Consider the following 20123-nt stretch of genomic DNA (forward strand, 5'->3'; position numbering starts at 1 on the left):
ATCGTCACATGGCATTCCCCTCATGTGTCTGTATTTTGTGTCCCTTTTCATCTTCTTACAAGGACACCAGTCATATTAGAATAAAGACCTACCCTACTCCACTATGACCTCATCTTAACTAATTACTTATATAATAATTAACCAGAACTTATGCTGTTTCAAAATAAGGTCACATTCTGAGGTACTGGGGGTTAGGACTTCAACATATCTGTTTGGGGGAGGGACGCAATTCAACCCATAACATATGTATTATCAAATCTAAAATTCTTCTGCCTTTGCTTTTTTCTTTTCTATGGTTACTTCCTAAAACCCTATAATCCATCACCACCAGCAGCATCAGCATTATCTCAGCTACACCTATGAACTACCTACACCATGTACTAGGCACTTTTCATACATTACATTTTAATTTTCACAATAATCTTAGAACTCATTATTATTTTTGTTTTATAAATGAGAAAACTGAGACCCAGAGATGCTATGGGACTTGCTCAAAGGGACATAAGGATGGGGCTAGAATTTAAAACACAGATCTGTCTAACTCCCCAATCCACATCACTTCTCATCACCCTGCCTCTTCATCTTCACACCTCTTCTGAAAGTTCTCTCAAAGGAATATTTGTTCACTTGTTACATTTTCCATTCTCTCGGTCCAAAGTTAACTTTCCCACTAAATGCAATGACTTGTAGCCCAATCTTGTTTTCCTTCTCTCTCCATTCTTTGTCTCCTTGCTGGGCCCTTCTCTTACCCTCCAGGCATAAGAACTGCTCTATAGTCAACAGAGTGATTTCTCAGAAATTCTCATTTGATCTAAGCAGATGCCTCTGAAATGTGAATTTCCAGGCACGTAGTAGGTAGAATTGAAGGAACTAGGGGAAGAGAGAGAGAAGAGCCTGGAATAGAATCAGAGATCAAACGGGCATAAAGGATCTGGGCCTCAGAGCACTTAGGGTCAGGCCACAAGGTAAAAGCCTGAGATTGCTGAGCCTGCCTGTTATTATAGTGGGGAAGCTCAGACAAGCCAGTCTGTCTTGCCTCAGGGAGGACAAGCATTAAAACAAATCATTCTCCTGGGGCCTCTGGACAGAGACTTTTTCTCATTTTTTATTGTGGTAGAATATACATAAAACTTACAGTTTTAACCATTTGTAAGCATACAGTTCAGTGGCATTAAGTACATTCACATTGTTGTGCAACCATTACCAGAACCCATCCCGAGAACTTTTCATCTTCCACACAGAAACTCTGTACCCATTGAACACTAATTCCCTTTTCCTTCCTCCCCCAGCCCCTGGCAAGGCAGAATTTTTAAAGGGTGCTTTAATGGTTAATTGCCCATCATTCTATCAGTAGGGAACTCAGGTACTTGAGGTAGATGGAATGACTCTTCTCTAATCATCCACCCTTTTCATCTATTAAGTCCTCATTAGTAGCCATGGCTGAGATAGGGAAATAGACTTGAACTTCCAATCAGCTCTTGTTTCTTGTCACAGATTCTCATAACACATTAGACAGAAGACGAGATTCTAATTTTCTTAAAGATTAAAACTCCACGAAATTTTAATCAAGTGTGAGTCTCAATCTTCTGTAACTACACAGATCTAAAGGTTGGCCAAGTGCACAGTGGCAGGAGCAGGACAAGCACAGCAGTGGGCCAGCTGGCCTCAGCACTCCCTTCTCCTTTCCCTTCTGTAGGTACTCCTCATCCTGACTGCCCTGCAGCCATCCATCTTCTCAATCTTGGCCAATGGTGGGCAGATTGCTTGTTCACCTCCCTTTTCCTCTAAAATCCGGTCTCAAGGTGAGCACATAGGAACTGCTATCCCATTCCAGAATAAGCAAGAGGGGGAGGGTCAGGCTGACTGCTGCTCAGAATACCCAGAAAGGGATCTCCAAGAATCCCAACAGAGACTAAGGAGACTATGACTTCTCTGATCACACAAAGGAGAGCTGCACTCCCACAGCTTGAGGCCAGCCTTGAAGGCCAACCCAGGAAGCCATGGATTCAATCCTTACCTCTTGGGAGAGGAATGGGTGTGGTTAGGAAGCAAAAGGTCATGCTGATAAAACACACAAAAGAAATTTCAGAGGGTTAATGCTAGTGTCGGACTGTAAAAGATAGAGAGCCAGATTCTGGTTCTGGCTCTACCATTAACCTGCAATGTTATTCATGACAACTTACCATCCTTAGATCCTGGTTTGAGAATAAACTGGAGAAAATGTTGTTCATCTCACATGCCAGGACTGCTGGTGGGATAACGCCTATTTAATTTAGCATAACCTACATTATATTTTACCCCACACTGCAGTGATGAATTGCCACCTCCTCATACTGGAGACTTTTCTGATAACTGTGCTGACACGAATGTACTACAGAAGGAAAGACAACAAGGTTGGATATGAACCTTTTTCTTCTCCAGACCTGGATCTGAACCTCAAAGCCTGAGGTGGATGGCTTGGACAGTGAGAGAGACACTGTATTCATGAGACAGGCATAAAATTTCTTCCCTGTCCCCCAAGCTTGACCAAATGAGGAAGGATTCTATTGTCTGCACAAGCTGGCCAGTTATATCTGACTATAGAGATGAAGGTGAATTGTGCAGCAGGATGAAATTGTTTGGGATCTTGCCTGCTGAAGGTATTTTAAGTCTTATAATACACAAACAAGATGGAGTTTGAAACTATAACTGGGCACATTGCCCTGTGGGTGCCACTATTAGCCTTTAAAGCTTGTGTATAGAAAGGTCACTCTGAGTTTTCTCAAAGCAAATAAAAGGGAGAGAGTATATGGTAGTCTGTTGTATAAGAAAGGGAGTAAAACAGAGGCACACAAAACAGTACAAACCCAAAGTCTCAGAGAAACCAACCTTCTGAGGAACAGATCAAAGGTGTTCTTTCCTCTACAGATGTGTCATCAGGGCACTGACAGCATTAGACTGAGAGAGCTGCATCAGCCTCCCTTTGTAGGACACTGGCTTTTTAAGTCTTCTGTGCTAAGCGCAAAAGGGGTCCCCTGATAACCTGATCATGGAGCTTGATTTTGAGGAGATAAATTAGGATGCAAAAGTAAAAGAATTGAGAGTACAGGTAAAAGCCCCAATATTTAAAATGTATCATACGCATGTATATCAGGTCAAAAACACAGAAAATAAAACATTAAGGAAAACCACTTTGCCTTTATTTGCCTAAATGACAAAAGCCAAAATAACTCTGAATAAATTAATAACACTCAGACAGGAAAACAATATACTGAACACCAACTGAGGAAAGCATTCCTATGGATACTGGCACCGGTGATGGGGCTAACTTTCATGCCAAGGCCAGCATTCCTTTCCAATACTTTTGTTTGTTTGTTTTCAGGTTCCTCAATATAAAACAATCCAACCAATCAAGTCTCTGTGTTCAAAACAGTCAGTGCCTCTGAAAAGGGGTGGGAGAGCCCACTTCAAACCTAAAGAAACACGACCTGCCTCATCCTTTAATGTTAAACCTAAAGAAACATGACCTGGCTCATCCTTTAATGGTACTTTTGTTTTCTACACCAATCTGAATACTAACCTATAATTTTGGCAGACAAAAAAATCTTTCCTCTTTTAAAGAAGATTAACATTTAATAGTATAATCTCAAGAATATGTTCTACCCATTTGGAAAAATAGAAGCTAGGGACCACTCTTTATCCCATGACAAGTTATTCTATGAGAGAAAACAAGAACAATCATTGTGTGACTTTGAAAAATATAACCTTCAAAAACACTTATATTGGTAAGCTTAAAAAAATACCATTAGCTAAAAACATTGTTATGGGAGGTTTTCTTCCTACCTGTATTGATTCAACTTCTGGTAAGAGTGTGTGCTGACAGAAAATGTAGAAGTTATGGCTTTTAGGGAATTAAAGAAAAGCAGCAAAATATAATTGATTTAGAAAGATTTTAAATATGGGATCGGAACAGGATTAAAAAGGCAATGAGCTCCAGAGAATCAAAAGCAACCCACAGTCCAGATAATCCAGGAGGAGAATAACAAAAGCACTGTGAAGAACTGCTGTAGGGGGAACACCCAGAGAATGCCTGACCAGCTGTGTGGTCACAAGTTACCTTTAAAAAATGTAACTCAGGTGCTAAGGTCAAAGTTCTCTTCACCTCCCTCATATTTTTCCTTCTCTTCAGGATTTTCAACCTTCTCACATCCCCAACCTTCTTACTCGAGTTTCAGCGAAATAGTGGTCTTTGACTCTAGCTATCAGAAGCAGCTGTAGCAGCACAAATGATCCATTTCTATAACTCTCAAGTTGTAACCTCTATTTTTCAGTGCTCCTGAGTCTGGTATATGAAAAGAGCAATATTTCTGTCCAGCCCATCTCAAGGGAACTGCTGAATGGCATCTCCTCAGTATCAGCTATAGGACTTCCTTCTCCATTTTTCTCTCTTACAGAGGCTCTGAGGCCAATCAACTTTTAAGGCTCTCCCATCTCTGCCACAATTGGCCTATTTGGGCTGACACAAACCTCCGCAATCTCAAATATTAATATTAGAAGGTTTACAGATCACAGGCATGGTCGTGGTATGTGAACCCTTAACCTCATTTAATTAGGCCCAAATGATCAAATAATGCATCATCCCAACAGCTTCCTCCAACTACCCATTCTCGTCTGGCACTTAGGATCACATTTATCTCAAAGTATCTAACATGCCACACTATAGAAGATTTTGCTTTCAGTCAAAATTATTTGAAGATATTCTAGTGTTAGGAGACTGAGGCTATAAAGACTTGCCAAAAGGGGCAAGAGAGTTTTCCAAGAATGTGTGCACTTGCTGGCCCTAGTAGTCTCACAGAGCTTATCAGCCTAGAGGTCATATTCCAAGGGCCAGGCATGCCAAAAGCAGCCCATTGACAGAGCATTGGAGAAGGGCCCAAAGATTTGAGACCCAGACAATATACTTGAGAGGAGTGATGCAGAAAGGGAAACCACATTTTGGGGCTCTCTCTTTCCAAATATACTAAATAACTTGTGTACACTGAGGGAAAAGGTAAGTGGGCTTCAGTAGTGACTTCATTGCCTTTCTATACTGGGTAGAATAAGACTGAAATAGGCAGAATTCTCAAAGAAGGAAGACTGAAGCAGAAAAGTTAAAACGAGTTCATATGAAGCTGAGTAATGTAGGCAAACATTAACTTCACCTGTTTCAAAAAGGATTCCAAGCCAAAGATTGTGTAAACTGGATTTGATAGTAAAAATAGCACTTCATGAGAAGGGTTAGAAATGTAGTTTTCACAGGCCATCAGGACAAGAGGTTTCCCTCTCTTTGTCCTTCTACTCTGCCATGATCTGCTTCTGGGTGGTCTAAGTTTTAAGAACCTACTGTAGTCCTGCTGTGCAGGCAGGTAGGTTTTACCAAAAGTGTTTACGGAGGTGATTATGAGATGCTCACAGCCCTAACAGAGGGGCAATAAAAGATAAAATGTGGTTTTCCTAGTTGAAAACACTAAAACTCCACCCCCACAAGGGGTATTTATGAGTGACAGGGTGGGGCCTGGATATAAGCTATCTTCCGCTGAACCTAGCCACAGGATTATTGACCGACGATGATCTGCTAGGTCATGAAGCTGTAGGATGCTGGAAGTTTAAAATGAGCTCATACTCAAAAGGAAGTGTTAAGCATCAGCATTCTCTGATGTGAAATTTAAGTGATGAACCTTCCCCACTCCCTCCCCCGGGCAACCTAACAGGGGGAGGTGGGACCATACCCACCAGGCACACGTGGGAGAGGGAAAGAATCTACCATACTCTTCTACTGTGAACACTTGCATTATGGCTTGCTGGAGGGGTGTTGGAGGGAAGTAAGTCCCTGTCAGCTGCCACTCTCAGAGGGAATGAAATACTGTGTGGGGCACTGGTTCCAGTCAAGAACATTTTTAAGAGGGACAAAGGTCAAATTAAGGCTTTAGGAAGTGGTGCAGGGGGGATTCCTTACGCTTCTGACTCTATGTTCTGTGCTAATCTCTCTAAATATTCAATATGGCTATGAGCAACACAGATTAACAGATCATGTTTAAACTGCAGACATTTACAAAGTATCCTTTGTAAAACACTAGGAAATAGGCATAGAAATAGGAGCAGCAGGGCCAGGGACTTACTCCAGGGGGAAAATGAATCTAAATTGACTTTGTATAGAATTGAGTATTGTCCCACTCTCTTCCTCGATCACAATAAACCTGTAAGTGTTCCTTTCTTCAAAGGTAGATTGCAAGAAAGAGACTGACAAGAGTTCCCAAATAACTGGGCAAAAGAATTTTCTGAGAAGATGAACACAGCAGAAAAACTTCGGCTGATGCTATGAGGTCTTGTTCCATCCCCATCAGTGTCTTCATGGACCCCATTGGGTCCAACAAGAAACTCCTCAGGGAGTAAGAAAAGTTAGGCTCATATCTCCTTCCTTCCACAGCCACATTGACACATGTGCCAGCAGTACATTTAGGGTACTTGTGACTGTTGCCCAGCTTTTAGCGTTTTTTTAAAAGGAAACCAAAATTATATTCCCCCATCCCCACTCCCAATCACCCATCAGCATGGCTCATTGATTGAAGGACTTGGCAAGCCAGTTTGCCTCAGAACAGAAGGCAAACACTAGAGCGTATCAGGAAGAAAAGGCCTTTGGGTATTACACGGCTTCCTTCTGCCCACTTCTCGGGCAAAAAATTAGTTCTACTTACTACATTTGAAAGACTAATTTTTAAAAAATTAATAAAAATGACAATTTCCCTGTCAAGATCACATGAACATAAACGGTAAAGCAAAGTCTGTGGGGAGGGTATATGAAAGCAGAACAGGCTTCTAAGGTATAGTCAGCCTCCTTCTTGGAGTGGGTGGGTGATGCCACCTGGAGGATGGGTTGTCTGGTCCCCCCATCCTAAGTCCTCTTGCCCCAATTGTTTTTCCTTTGTAACTGTCCTTAGGTTTAGTGTTGGGATCACAATTTGGAATTCAACAGAGAGCTTTTGAAAATGATGGGACAGAGGGAGGGGAGACGAAAGGAGGGATGACAAATTAGTCTTCTTCATCCTCACTGATATCATAGGCTGCAGCCTTGTGCCTGGAGAGGTTCGCTGGGGAAGAAGGCGGGGAAGTCTTGCCAGAGAAGGGCCATCGGAAAGAGGGGGAAGGGGAGCGGTCACGAGTGGGGCTGCTGCTGGGACTCTGCTTTGGACTGATGGCCTGCAGCATCCGGCCTTTCCCCTCTTTCAGCATATGTTTCTGGGGAGACCAAAAGGAAGAGTTAGAAGAAACCTATAGATCCTACTAAATCGCTCTGAGGGTCTGAGATTTCAAATTACCATGAGTGCTCTCTGAAAGGTCAAAAGTGATCGGGTAAGCCAGAGGAGGGACATAGCTATAATTCTAAGTAATTTGCTCCCTAAAGTGGTCTATGCCACTTATCAAGGGTTCCCACTTGCTATCCACAGTCACCCAATCCTTGATGTCTATGTCAAAGGAATTCTTAAAAGGCTACTTGACTTGTGCTCCAGGCAAAAACAAAGGAACTAACTCAGACAAAAGGGTACCTATCCTAGTTTTAGAGTTCTCTGGAAAAAAAATTTCCATATTCTCCCTGAATAATCTATTCTGGTATCCAAACACACTCACAGTCAGATCCTTCCTTATATTTAACATAGGGCTCGCTTGCTGAATAGCTACATGTACACCCTTTATTTGGCTTGAAGAGGCCTTGCTACTCCTCAAGGTCAGAATTCCTACCTCACCCAGTGATCCCGAAGCAGCTGTTTGCAGTAGAGGCAGATTTCTTTTTACTGTTCTTTGTTCTTTCCTTTCCTTCTAACACTATAATGTAGAAGATGGACAAGGCTACTTGCTTATTTTGTTACCAGATGTGGATGTTGATAGAGAGCTGGCAAAATTACCTCTTTCTGTAAAGATTTTAAAAAACTTTTTGAGGAGAGTTGAAATATAGTTCTTCCTAATAAGGGGAACAGATTAGATAATTTCTTAATGTCAATGTCCCTTTCTGCTCAAGAATTCTATAATTCTTTCCACAGCATGAGAATTCCCTAAATTTTCCTAAAATTCCCTAAACTGTCCAGCAGGAAAGAACATACCAGCGCTCCTTCTGGACCAAACATTTCCAGGAAACTTCCAATGAATTCTCGGGATTTCTCCTCCCATTTCTGAATGAGGTCGATGCTTTTTTCCTCTACTTTTTGAACAAATTCTTTTGACTTTTCTTCCACATCTTTCACTTTCTTCTTTACTTTGTCAACCCGCTCCTGCAAGTGGTATTTCTTCTCCTAGGGAGAGAAATAACTGGTTTGAGAAATGATACTCGCTCTGAACTTCACACCAAAAGGGTAAAAAAAAAAATATGGTTTGGTACTCTATTGATACTTTTTTAGTCTTTAGAATTTCACTTGCTTAACTCTATCCCACACTTCTCTAGCATAACAACAGATAAGATATGCTCTGGATGGTCATCTTATACAAAAGCGTGATAATTCTAACATTGTGGAGCCCAGGACTGAACTAAATAGGGCAGGCCCAGTAACATGCATGTAGTCAAATGAAGTCACATTTTTAAAGACAAAACATAAACTTAGAACATAAGCATGCCCAACATAACTCAAATCCCATTCCAGTCGGAATGTAAAAGGAGCAATAAGATCACTGCACAGTACTGCCAAGAATAAGCCAACTATAATAGGTTGAAACGGAAGTAGTAGATCTTTTATTTAATTCATTAATTGTACTAGATTTTTTTTCCTCTATCACTGGCTTATTCTATGATTTAAAAAAAGTTGTTTTTAGTATTTGGAGGTCTGTTTGCTCATTAGTAAAATAAAAATGATACTCTTTGGTCCTATCAGCTTTCCTGAAGAGAAAATGGCTGAACCCTCTGGGGATGGTGTATGAGAAAGAGAGTCTTTAATCAAATGAAAAGTATTCTCATAATTTCCCCATCATAAAGGGGAATGAGAATGTGTTTAGGATTTTTAAACACCTGAAAATAAAAATTCTATAGAGGAGGTTAACAACAGCTAGGGTTTATAGATAAATCACATTTAAATGAAACCATTTATGCATAGATAAATCACATTTAAATGAAACCATTTTACCTATTCATAATTCACAGAGCTAGGCGTAAGTGAGGGAGCATGGTAAATTACTTATGTAGAAGATATAATTAGCAGCTTTCTTCTTCTTTTTAAATCGACTTTATTGAGGAATAATTTACAAGAAAATGTATAGCTGTTTGTTTCTAAAGAGCAATATTAAGCTAAGATAAACTTGCTTTCATAAATCAAATTTTAAAACTTAAGTCCTTGTGTCCTGAGAAAATGCATGCAAAATGTGTGTTACTGTCCACAGAAAGAGAATCCACAGCTTTCATCAGATTTTCAAAAGACCTTCCAATCAAAAAAAAAAAAAGGCTAAGAACCACTGTTTTAAACATATTTATATACATACGTACTATGTTGTTAAATGTTCTTATTCATTTAATTGGCCATCTGTCCTTATATCAACGTGTACTAGAGCATAAAGGCAGAAAATGCCTGTTTTATTCTTTTTGTAAAGAGCTTAGCATAGTGTTAACTGCAAAGAGGCATTCATCGAGCTTTAGGAGGTAATAATTATAGCAGACTGAAAAGCAAGTTCATCTTAGATGAAGTGGGAGACAACGTGTGTCCTATAGGGCCAGAGTACTCTAGGATAAGGTTGGAACTCACGTTGATAAAGCTGACATTAAGCTCCTTTGCCGTGTAGCCCCTCTGTAGGTTCCGTCTGGCATACACATCATAGTCCCGGACAATTCGTGTGATGATGTCTGATGTGGAGATACCTTCTGTCCTCTGTGTTGGAGCAAACATGCCTAACCCAAGAATACATACAAACACTGTAACATTCTGGTTAGCACAGGCAGTAGGACTAGATGTAAACAGGGAGCAACATTGCTTTCCTTTCCTCAAAAAGCAGAATCTGCTATTACTATGGGAAGTCTGGAGATACTGATATATAGGAAGACTGAATCAAAGGATAGGGGTTAAGGAAAAGAGAAGCTATATGGTTCTAATATTGGGACAAATACGGGGTTGGAGACAGGTTTCCTGAAATTAAAAGAGATATCAAAAGTAGATGTTTAGACTGAGAACTCGTAGATTTCAGTGCTATGCTCACCTTAACTTCTCATCCAAAGTGTGACCTGAAAATGGATGTTGAATGCCTCTGTGTATAAATTTTTCTCTGTAAAGTAGCAATGTGGTTGAATCTTTAGGCAGTGCCCCCGAGAGTCCATAAAGTGAGTATGCACATCAACTCACCTGCTTCCTTAATGTGCTTATAGACATCATCACTACCAGCAGAAGAATAAGGGATGTCATCATGGGCTACAAAATCAATCTGAAAATAAGAAAATATCATTTAAAACTCAGGATAACTGCCATTCAGAAAGAACCAGTAAATATTCTCAGGCCTAGAAAAAGGACAAGAAGCCAGACCCAAATAGATATTTTCTCTTTATCTCTCTGCTTTGCTCATAAATTCCACAATTCATTCACAAGCCACCCAATTTAATTATTTACGGGTCATAAATACAAAGTCAGCCAGTTTCTTTTTTAGCTACTTCTGCTAGTCTATTGTAGGTGCTACCCTCAAACTGTACATCAGTCACTTGGAAAATAGGGTTGGAGGATTTGCTGCTGTGCTAGTGGGTGGAGCCGAGAAAAGAAGAAAGGAAATCCCTCCATCTTCCTGGGTCTATAAGAATTAGCCAGATAAGGGTTTCTAAAAGTATGAGTGAGAAAGAGGTCACTTCTTTGTTAACTGGTTTCTCTCTCAGTCCATGAGATGAGTGGGAATATAAAAACAGCAACCAAGAACCCTTTTACTGGAATAGATATATCTGTACTCCTGAGAAACACAAAACTCAAAGCCATAAAAGACTTAGGTTTTGAGATTACCATTTTACTACTGTCAATACCTGTTGCAACAGTGAGAAGAGATCACTGGCACTGGGACCAATAATCTTTCTGAGAAACATGCTAAACCTCACATATTTACTCTTTCCTGAATAGGCCATATGCCCTTTGTTAATATAATTGCTACCACCACCAAACCCAACTCCCGGAAGCCACCCTAGTGTGAAGTATGCTCATGAGGACTGTATCAGAGACCCTCACTCAGCTAATATCTCAATTACCACGAGCTTATCAGGGATCCATGGGCAGCAAAGTGAAACAGAATGGTAGGCAAGCAAGACTCATGGTTGAGGATATACTGCTAACAAGGAAAAAAGGGAAGTTGGAAGTTTCCCCTAACCACTTCTGTCTGGGTCTGCCTGGCTGTGTTACTGAGAATAATCTTGTTCATTATCTTTGGTATCACCGGTTGCTAAGTGTTGACTGAAAAAGCTAGAGAACTGTAAAAGGAGTATCCTAATCCTAAATAGATACAACAAAGCCCTTAGCTTTGGGCTTACCCAAGTACTGCTTTTGAAGCACTGTGGCCACCTTTGTTACTTCCTGTCTCATTAAGGAATTCACCTTCAACATTCCACATCCGCTTGTAGAGAACTCACAATATGCTTGCTGGTGTCTCAAGCTTGAGGGCCTCCAACCTGACCTGATAAATCCCTCTCATCTTTTTTTTTTATCACCTTTTATAGAAAACCTATTGCTTTAACGTGGGAGAAATAAAAGGTGGTAAGGAGTTTTATAATACTAACTCACTGAGCAAAAGTGAGAAAACTCCCTGGTTGCTGACCTCACAGAACTTCTAGACCAAAATCAAAGCCCGGAAACTAAATTTAAGTCAACACAAGAGAAGTCTACGTTTATCTGTCTTATATTTGAAATGTGAACTCCTTGAGAGCATGGCTGGGGCTATGTATATTCTAATGAGACTGGTATGCTATGAGGATAGACACATATACTGTGTGTGGCGGTGGTGGGGGAGGGGGGTTGTTGTAAAAAATGACATAACTGGAGAGTTCAATTTCTAGTCCTGCTACAGTGTGACCTGGACCAAGTTATTTGGTTTCTCTGGCCTTGTTCTCATATATAAAGTAGAAATAATAATTACCCAATAGGATTGTTATGGGGAAAGCAAATGAAATATAATGGATATAAAAGTGCTTGTAAAACATCAAACCCCATATAAATGTCAGTGATGTTATCATTAGTAATATCACTGCCATCTCCTCTATGTGAAATTTATATGTATGATAAAAATAAAATAAGGCTAGTGGAAAACTAGCTCAAGTGTCAGAGGCCTTGAGAGTTGAGGGAATTCCAGAAGAGGGAATGGGGACATGTGCTCAGTTTCTCACCCGGTGTTCTGTCAGGAACTCTGGTGTCAGGGTCCAGGGGGCATTCCTCACCACCTCATCCACATAGCGGCAGTGCTGCACTGCATCGTAGCGCTCATTTTCATTCATCACTGTGAAGCCTTTGAAGTTGTGCGTTAACTCATCACTGCAAACTGAGTTCACCACATCATAAAGTTGAAAGTCAAAGTCCCCTTTGCTTAACCATTCCTCAGTAACCCCCTCTCCCATTTTCTAAGACTGTAACCATTCCCCCACTTGGAGAAAAATCTTCTGGATGTAGCTCAGTCTGAGTAACAATGATTTTCCAAATCCAAGATGCACCTTCAGGAGCAACACTCACTAATGGTAAGTTCACACTTTGGAGAAGAGAGGATTCAACAGAGGGTTAAGATCTATGGCTTTGAAATAAACCTGCTGTGCATTTTTGCACCAATTAAGTTTTTAAAAATGCTTTCTTGTTATATTTTATAAAAGTGGACCACACAACATTTGCTTAGCAGACTTCTTTAGTTCAGTTGATTCAAAATGAAAAGCTGAAATCCAGAGTAAATGTTCTTAGGTAGGCAATAAGGGTCAGGGTCAGTGTTGCTCCCATGACTGCAGAAACTCAGTTAAAAACAGTGAGATAAACACTGGATATTCCAGGTCAGTGAGCTTGGAATTGCTCTCTCTAGGTTTATATACTTCATGTTTTAGAGAGGCTGTATTGTAATTCTTATTTAAAAACCAAAGCAAGGGACAATATACTCAGGTTATGAAAATAGGAAAAAAGGGCTACTTTAATTTTTTCTAGGTAGCACCTAAAGTCATCAGATGTTCTCTTACCTCCCACAATGAGGTATGTATTAGGGAAAAGGTTCTTTGCTTGCATCAGAGCCCGGGCATGACCAGAATGAAATAAGTCAAATATTCCATCTGCATAAACTCTCACAGGCCGCTCACCTAAGTCCAAAAGAAAGAATCTGTCACAGAAATACATTGACTCAATTTCTCATATTTGAAAAATGGAAATGGCATTGTGCAAATGTTCCATCCCTGCATGCCCCTCTCTTAAAGTGTTCTCTGAATAGTCATCCTAATTTGGAGGTAGACTGGGGTTGTAAGAAATAATATCACAGACTTCCTTGGTTACAAAGATCCTCTTGACATCATATCCACTAACTTTCCTTGTTAGCCTGGTTGTATGAAACTTCAGGTAATTGAATTTCAAGACCACCTTTTCTTAAAGTTATCTTAGAAGTGAAAGGGAAGAATTATACAACACATATATCCAAAACTTCAAAATCCTCACTTGCAGTTTATGTTTAAACTTCAGTTTTGTTTAAACAGAATATAGTTATACTATATTCTGACTGCTTGCTCTCTCATTTTCAAGTTGCCTTGATTACTAATGACTAATGCTTTGCTTTGAAAACAAACCTCTCTACTATTACCTAGAGAGTAAGGAGTGATCCAGGAAGGTAAGTACCAGTTATCAATTTATTGCTTCTCAGTTCCAGATTCACTCTCAATACCTGCTCTGAGATAACAGATGGAATTCCTTCAAGCATTTCTCCTTGATAGTGAGCATGATGTTATACTTTCTCAGTAGAGGGTGATATACTAAGTGTTTGAAAATCAAATATTAATATTTTAGGACTTTATATTAAAGCTTTTCTTCTTCTCTCCATTAGTGAGAATAAAGGACTGTCAATTTATTTTTTGTGGTAGTAGACTATGAAAGAAAAGCCAGGAAATGATCTCTTATCGTATAAGACTAATTCCAAGCCAAAAATCACGTCGAGAATAAATTTATATAATGGTTCGTCATGCTTCAAATGAAAATCTGAGTCCTAGGAACATATTCCCACTATGTGAATAAAGGAAGAACTATTTCCCTGTAGCAGCAGAAAATAACAGTAAGAGCATCTACATCATTCTGGGAAAGATGGGCCAGAGTCTCAACAGATATACCATGCTAAAGGCAGGGATAAGATATATATTCCTGTCCCGCCAGTCTTAAGGACAGTGACTCAAGGAGGAGAAAACTGGTTCTCAGGTTTGTGGACTCCTCTTTCCAGATAGCTTTATCCATAAATGAGTAGCTGTTAAACTGAGAAATCATACATTGCTAAGAGAAATATAAATTTTGTACAACTTAAGAAGGGCAATTAGGCAATACCTATCAAAAGACAAACAACAAATGCTTATATCCTTTGGCCCAGCTATTCCCATTCTAGGAATTTTTCTCACAGATATATTTGTAAAAATGTATCTTATTCATTGCAGCTCTGTTTGCAATAGCAAAAGTTTGGAAACAACCTAAATGTCAATGGGCAACTGAATATATCATGATATTCCCACTAAAAGGTCAGGAGGACATAAACATTATTTGCTTAGATAGCCACAAGAAACTGGTAAAACCGTTTGCCTGTAAAAGGGATACTGGGTAGCTGTGAGATGGTGGTGAAAGGAAGACATTTCAGTCTATATCCTTTTCATACTTTATAAATTTAGGCCATGGAAATGTACTGAATTTATAACACAGAAAGTAAATTTTTAAAATAAAATAAATACACTAAAACAATGAAAAACTGAGAAATAATATGATGGATTAAAGAGTCAGAAAGGTTCTGGCTCAAGTTTGCCAACCAGCCTCCTTCTCTGTAATCTTAGAACCTAAGTCTCAGTTTCCTCACCTATAAAACAAAACAAACAAAAAAATTCTGAGTAGTATAATTTCTCATCTTCATCCTAGAAATCATGACCATGAAGTAACTAATACACTTCTATCTTTCCTAAACAAGTCCATAGTGGCTATGATCTCACTTTATTTTATCCTAAAAGACAAAGGACAGAATATAAAAATTAAGAATATTTTATTGTTTCTTTGCCATTAGTGTACAGCAAGGGCAAAGGGAAATGAGGGAGACTTAGCTCAGTGAACATCTTTCCTGAATGGTGGCAACAGCCTCCCAACTTCTCAATTCCCTATGACTTAACCCCGTCTTTGGTGAACCCAGACTGGTATATTAACCAAACGGCCAGAAGGGGCCACTGTTGAACTAGAAGATCTGAGGAGAAAGCACAACGTATTCATTCTTTCAAGTGGCTATTGGCCAGGATAACAGATTTACATCTGTTGTCTCAGCATATGATTAAGGGCAACCCCTTTAACTCTCAAAACGGTCCTGATTTGGGTTAAAATGATAGTTCTTACACTACTACTGGCTAAGTAACTAGATACTCTCCTTCAAGCAGAATAGACTTGGGTTTCAATTTATTGTCTCTTTTGATATATTCTCTCAAATACCTATCATTGAAACATTTTCTCCCTAAAAGAATTCCATTGCCCTTCAGACTCTGCCTTTTTCTTCTTTTCTTCAAGAGAACACATCACTGATTTTTTTTCCCCATTTTTCAAAAGAGATCTTATCTCTCAAGCCATATTTGTTTTTTCTTAGGGTAGTAAGTTTTCTTCTAGATTATACAAACTTTCCTCTTGTACTTTTTGTTTTTTTCTCAGGGTAGTAAGTTTTCTCCTAGATTATACAAACTTTCCTCCCAAGTGAAAACCTGGGGGCAAAGGGGGGGGTGCCCCCTTGTACCAATCATTGGTTTATAATTCACTAACTGGCATGTATATGTGTAGATTCATTACTGGTTTATCCCTTGTCAAGCAATGGCATGAATTCAGTCAGTCGCTTGGTTGTTTATCATAAAAAGGAACAGACAGAGATAAAATGACGCTGGTAAAATTTATAGGCTAATTTGTGGCTATGTGTACTGCCTAAAATACAACCAGTTTTCTGGATGGTCTTCTATTGTGTATAACTAATGTCTACAAAGTGTAGCACCACTCCGGGGTGAAAAGAACACAAAGATGAAAAAATTTAGATTTTTACCTTCAATTCTATCACTAATTATTTGTTTTATTGTAGGGAAGCTTTCACTTCTAAGTTTCTATGGCCTTAATTTCTTTATATATATATATAACGAAGAGGCTATAAAGTAGATTATCTCAAAAATGAACTTGTAAAATTCTATTGTTCCAAAATTTTTAAAAATTAGATTTAATAGTGCTTATTATAGGCTTCTAAACTTGTGAAAAGTACATATACACATACATATATTTTATGTATCACAAATAGTATGAATAGATTAGCAATAAGCTGGGTAAAATAACTAAAGTGATCAGATCTGAGTGAGGTCCTGCATTCTGAATGTGTGTCATTAGAGAGTACATGAAAAGTTCTTGCCCTCAACACACTACAATCACAACTGAATGTGATCCTTGAACTGTCTGGTGGCATTTTGAAATCTGGCCTGTCACCATTACACCCTGTTACACAATAGCCTGTTTTTCCTTGTTGTCATTTTACCTGCCTCATTAGCCTGCTTATTACTCAAGTAAAGGGAGCCAAATCCAAATAATTACATCATGAATTAGAAGGGTTGTGATCAACAAGAACTATATCTAAACATTTTTGCAAAAGGAAAGCATTCTCTGGAATTTTAAGGACCCCAAAACTATATTCCATATAGCCAAGATATAGTCAAGGGGTACTGGGATCACTGGTCCGATACTGTCCAGCATTCATTTCTATTTGTATTTCACTTACAGAGAGCAAACACACTAACACAATTAAAAAGTAACCACACATATCTTCCATATACTGGATATGTATAGATTTGTGGCTATAACTGCTTCTTATTCCCTAGTGCTTGTCTGGGTTTGAGTCCAGCCTTATATTTACAGAGTAGAGAGAACATTTACCACAGTAATTGGAAGAATTGAAAAAGGATTGAAAAAATATAATTGAAGAATTTACATAGAAGTAAGGATACCTCCCTATAGGACTCTGTATTTATAACAAATGCTCATAGAAATTTCAATTTATGATAATCCCTAAAACCAATTGCCCAAAACACTAAGAGTATCTAGAATACATATATAATATAAACTAAACATACAAATAAAGAGTATGGGCTTTGAAAATAATAAAGCGAATCTAAAAAAAAAACCTGGAAAATTATAGTATCAATAAAGATAAAGTTAAGTGATAAGCATCTCTCAACTTGGGATATTTTTGTCCTCTATCATCAACAGAATCATAGCTAGGGTACTGACTGATCGAAAGGAAGATTTAGGGAAAAATTCTGAAGGCTATTAAAAATGTGACAGCCTGGTGTATTATGTGGAACTTTGTAAAAACAGACAAGATTATAACCCAGCTCAAGATAATATCTTATTGTCTTTACTCTGCTATATCTCATGGCTGTGACAATAGCCCAGGAAGCAAGTGTGTACCACCATACTGCATAGCTGTGACAACACCCTGGGAAACAAATGTATAATAATAAGAAAAAATAAAATTTTATGGAGTACGGTTATCCTCCCAAATAAAACAGCAAGGCAGATGGAAGGAACTCCTTCCCCTTGTCCCAATCAGTCTTTACAAGTAAACTGACAAAAGAATATTGAGAGTAAGTATATATTTGATAAATAAAATTGAATGCTAAAAACAAGAGTAAAACAACAAAATAATCGGGCATTTACTTACAAGGAGTTCCTCTGCTGGCTTCTTCCATCGTTACCCTGACATACGGTTTACTAAAATCTACCTCAATTTCATCAGAAAAAGGAGCTGGCTGCCGTAAGCCCTTAAGAAGAGGAAAGTGCAAGAAAAGAAAGTTAAACTCAATGGTACAAACTGAAATACTCAAAAAAGTGGCAGCTTTAAAGAACAATCAGTTATTCAATATGCTGTGATTAAAATTCTTCCTAAAACTTCATAACATAAAGAAGAAAAAAAGAACAAAAAGGCATTCCAAAATGACAAGTGAAAGTTGCAACCTTTTACCAAATGGGTAATTCATGGCATGAAAGAGAAATGTCCTGTTGGTGATTTCAGGGTAAAGACTGAGTGAGGTGGCTGGGAACCTAAGCAAAGTCCTAATTAACTGGGTCTAGAATGATGGCTCCTCTGCTGCATTGCAGAACAGCCAACCCTGTTCTATGTGATGAAATTGCCAAAGTTCACAAGTACATTTTCATACCACTTCAACTAGGGGACTAGGAAGGCAAACAGCTCCTGTGAATTTTTATTAAGTACAATTATCACTGTGTAATGCTTTCCAATGCTCATAATAGCCCTGTGAAGCAAGTAGTACAACAGTTAGTACTCTCAATTTAAGGATAAGGAAAATGAGGTTCAGAGAAGTTATATAAATTGTATACAACTACTCAGCGGCAAAGAATGCAGGTATGCTCTTTCCTCTACAGAGGAAAGCCTTACTTAAGAGTTTTTGTTAAATTTATTCCTAAATATTTTATTCTATTTGATTCTATTGTGAATGTAACTGTTTCCTTAGTTTTACTTTTGGATTTTTCCTTACTAGTATATAGAAATGCAATTGATTTGTATGTTTGTATGTGTGTATAATTTCAGTTGATCTTTCTATATTGATCATATGTCCCATGACTTTGTTAAACTCAATGATTAAGTTTGTTTGGTATATTCCTTAGAATTTTCTACATATGAGATCATGTTGCCTGAGAATAAAGACAGTTTTACTTATTCCTTTCCAATCTAGATGCATTTAATTTCCTTTTATTATCTCTTCTTGTTCTAGTTGGAACCTCTATTACAATGTTGAATAGAGTGAGAGGTCAAATATCCTTGCCTTATTCCCAGTCTTAAGGGGAAAGCATGCAGTCTTTCACTATTAAGTATTATGTTACCTATAAGTTTTTCATAGATACCTTTTATCAGGTTGAGAAATCTCCCTGTTTTAGTAGTTGGTTGAGTTTTTATAAAGAATGGATGCTGGATTTTGTCACATGCCTTTTCTGCATGATTGAAACAATCATTTTGGTTTTGTTTTTTAATTGATTAATTTTGGTAATATTAAATAAATTGATTTTAGGATGTTAAACCAACTTTGCATACCTGAGTAAAATCCCTCTTGGCCATGTTATATACATCATTTTACATGTCCCTGGATTCAGCTTGATAATATTTTGTTAAGGATTTTTGCATCAAAGTTTGTGAGGGATTTTGAACTATAGTTTTCTTTTCTTGCGCTGTTTTTGCCTGGCTTTGAGATTTGGCTTCATAAAATAGCCTCTGTTTCCTGAAAGTGTTTGTATAGGAATGGTATTATTTCTCTCTTAAATGTTTGATAGAATTCATCAATGAAACCATCTGGGCCTGGACCTGTCTTTGCAGGAAGACTTCTAAAGACTAATTTTTTTTTTTACTTGTGATAGATCGATTCGAATTTTCTGTTTCATCTTGGGTCAGTTTTAGTAATTTGTCTCTTTCCAGGAATTTGTCTATTTCACCTAAATTGTCAAAATTTTTGGCATGAAGTTGTTCATATTTCCTTATAATTCTTTCAATTTCTGTTGGGCTGTAGTAATGTTCACTTAGAATTTTAAATTCTAAACAGATCACATCCTGATTGGGCTGAGTCCAGAGTCTAGAAAGACATTGGTTTGTTTTGTTTTCAGATAAGGATGAATTTTTAAAATTAGGTTTTAAAATTAAAACATACTTCTTTTTAAAATATCTTACATAAATCAAGGACTTAAATGGGACGATTTTCTGAAATTATTAGTGATTTTCCTACGGATTAAAAAAATTTATTTTCTAGAAATTAGTACTCGCAAAGAGTTGCTTAACAGTACTTTGTGTTTCTAAAATAATATGCTATTCATAAAGTAATATATATTCTATGATTTCATCTATGTGAGGGTCAAGAACAGGTGAAGCTAATCTATGGTTAATTGAAGCCAGAGGACAAA

The 20123-nt window shown here is 38.2% G+C and overlaps 2 protein-coding genes across 6 annotated transcripts in view; one reads left to right on the forward strand and one right to left on the reverse strand.

Moving 5' to 3' along the window:
- The window catches only part of SLC51A (solute carrier family 51 alpha subunit), a 27509-nt gene extending 24827 nt beyond the window's left edge, over positions 1-2682 (forward strand). Inside the window, exons 8-9 of the mRNA XM_015600095.2 lie at positions 1697-1802; positions 2311-2682. Of these exons, the coding sequence (XP_015455581.1) occupies positions 1697-1802; positions 2311-2447 (243 nt within the window). The 3' untranslated portion in view covers positions 2448-2682. The remainder of the gene's footprint in view (positions 1-1696; positions 1803-2310) is intronic.
- Positions 2683-3157: 475 nt separating this feature from the next.
- PCYT1A (phosphate cytidylyltransferase 1, choline, alpha) overlaps positions 3158-20123 on the reverse strand; it is a 42821-nt gene continuing 25855 nt past the window's right edge. For all 5 annotated transcript variants that reach the window (XM_006906145.2, XM_006906146.3, XM_015600225.2 and 2 more), the window contains exons 3-9: positions 17878-17977; positions 13160-13276; positions 12335-12486; positions 10329-10407; positions 9738-9880; positions 8115-8303; positions 3158-7254 (exon numbers count right to left, since the gene is read on the reverse strand). In XM_006906145.2, coding sequence (XP_006906207.1) covers positions 7048-7254; positions 8115-8303; positions 9738-9880; positions 10329-10407; positions 12335-12486; positions 13160-13276; positions 17878-17977 — 987 coding nt within the window. In that variant the 3' untranslated portion in view covers positions 3158-7047. The remainder of the gene's footprint in view (positions 7255-8114; positions 8304-9737; positions 9881-10328; positions 10408-12334; positions 12487-13159; positions 13277-17877; positions 17978-20123) is intronic.

This window comes from Pteropus alecto, unplaced genomic scaffold (assembly GCF_000325575.1).
Source record: "Pteropus alecto unplaced genomic scaffold, ASM32557v1 scaffold311, whole genome shotgun sequence".
In the NCBI taxonomy this organism is placed as follows: domain Eukaryota; kingdom Metazoa; phylum Chordata; class Mammalia; order Chiroptera; family Pteropodidae; genus Pteropus; species Pteropus alecto.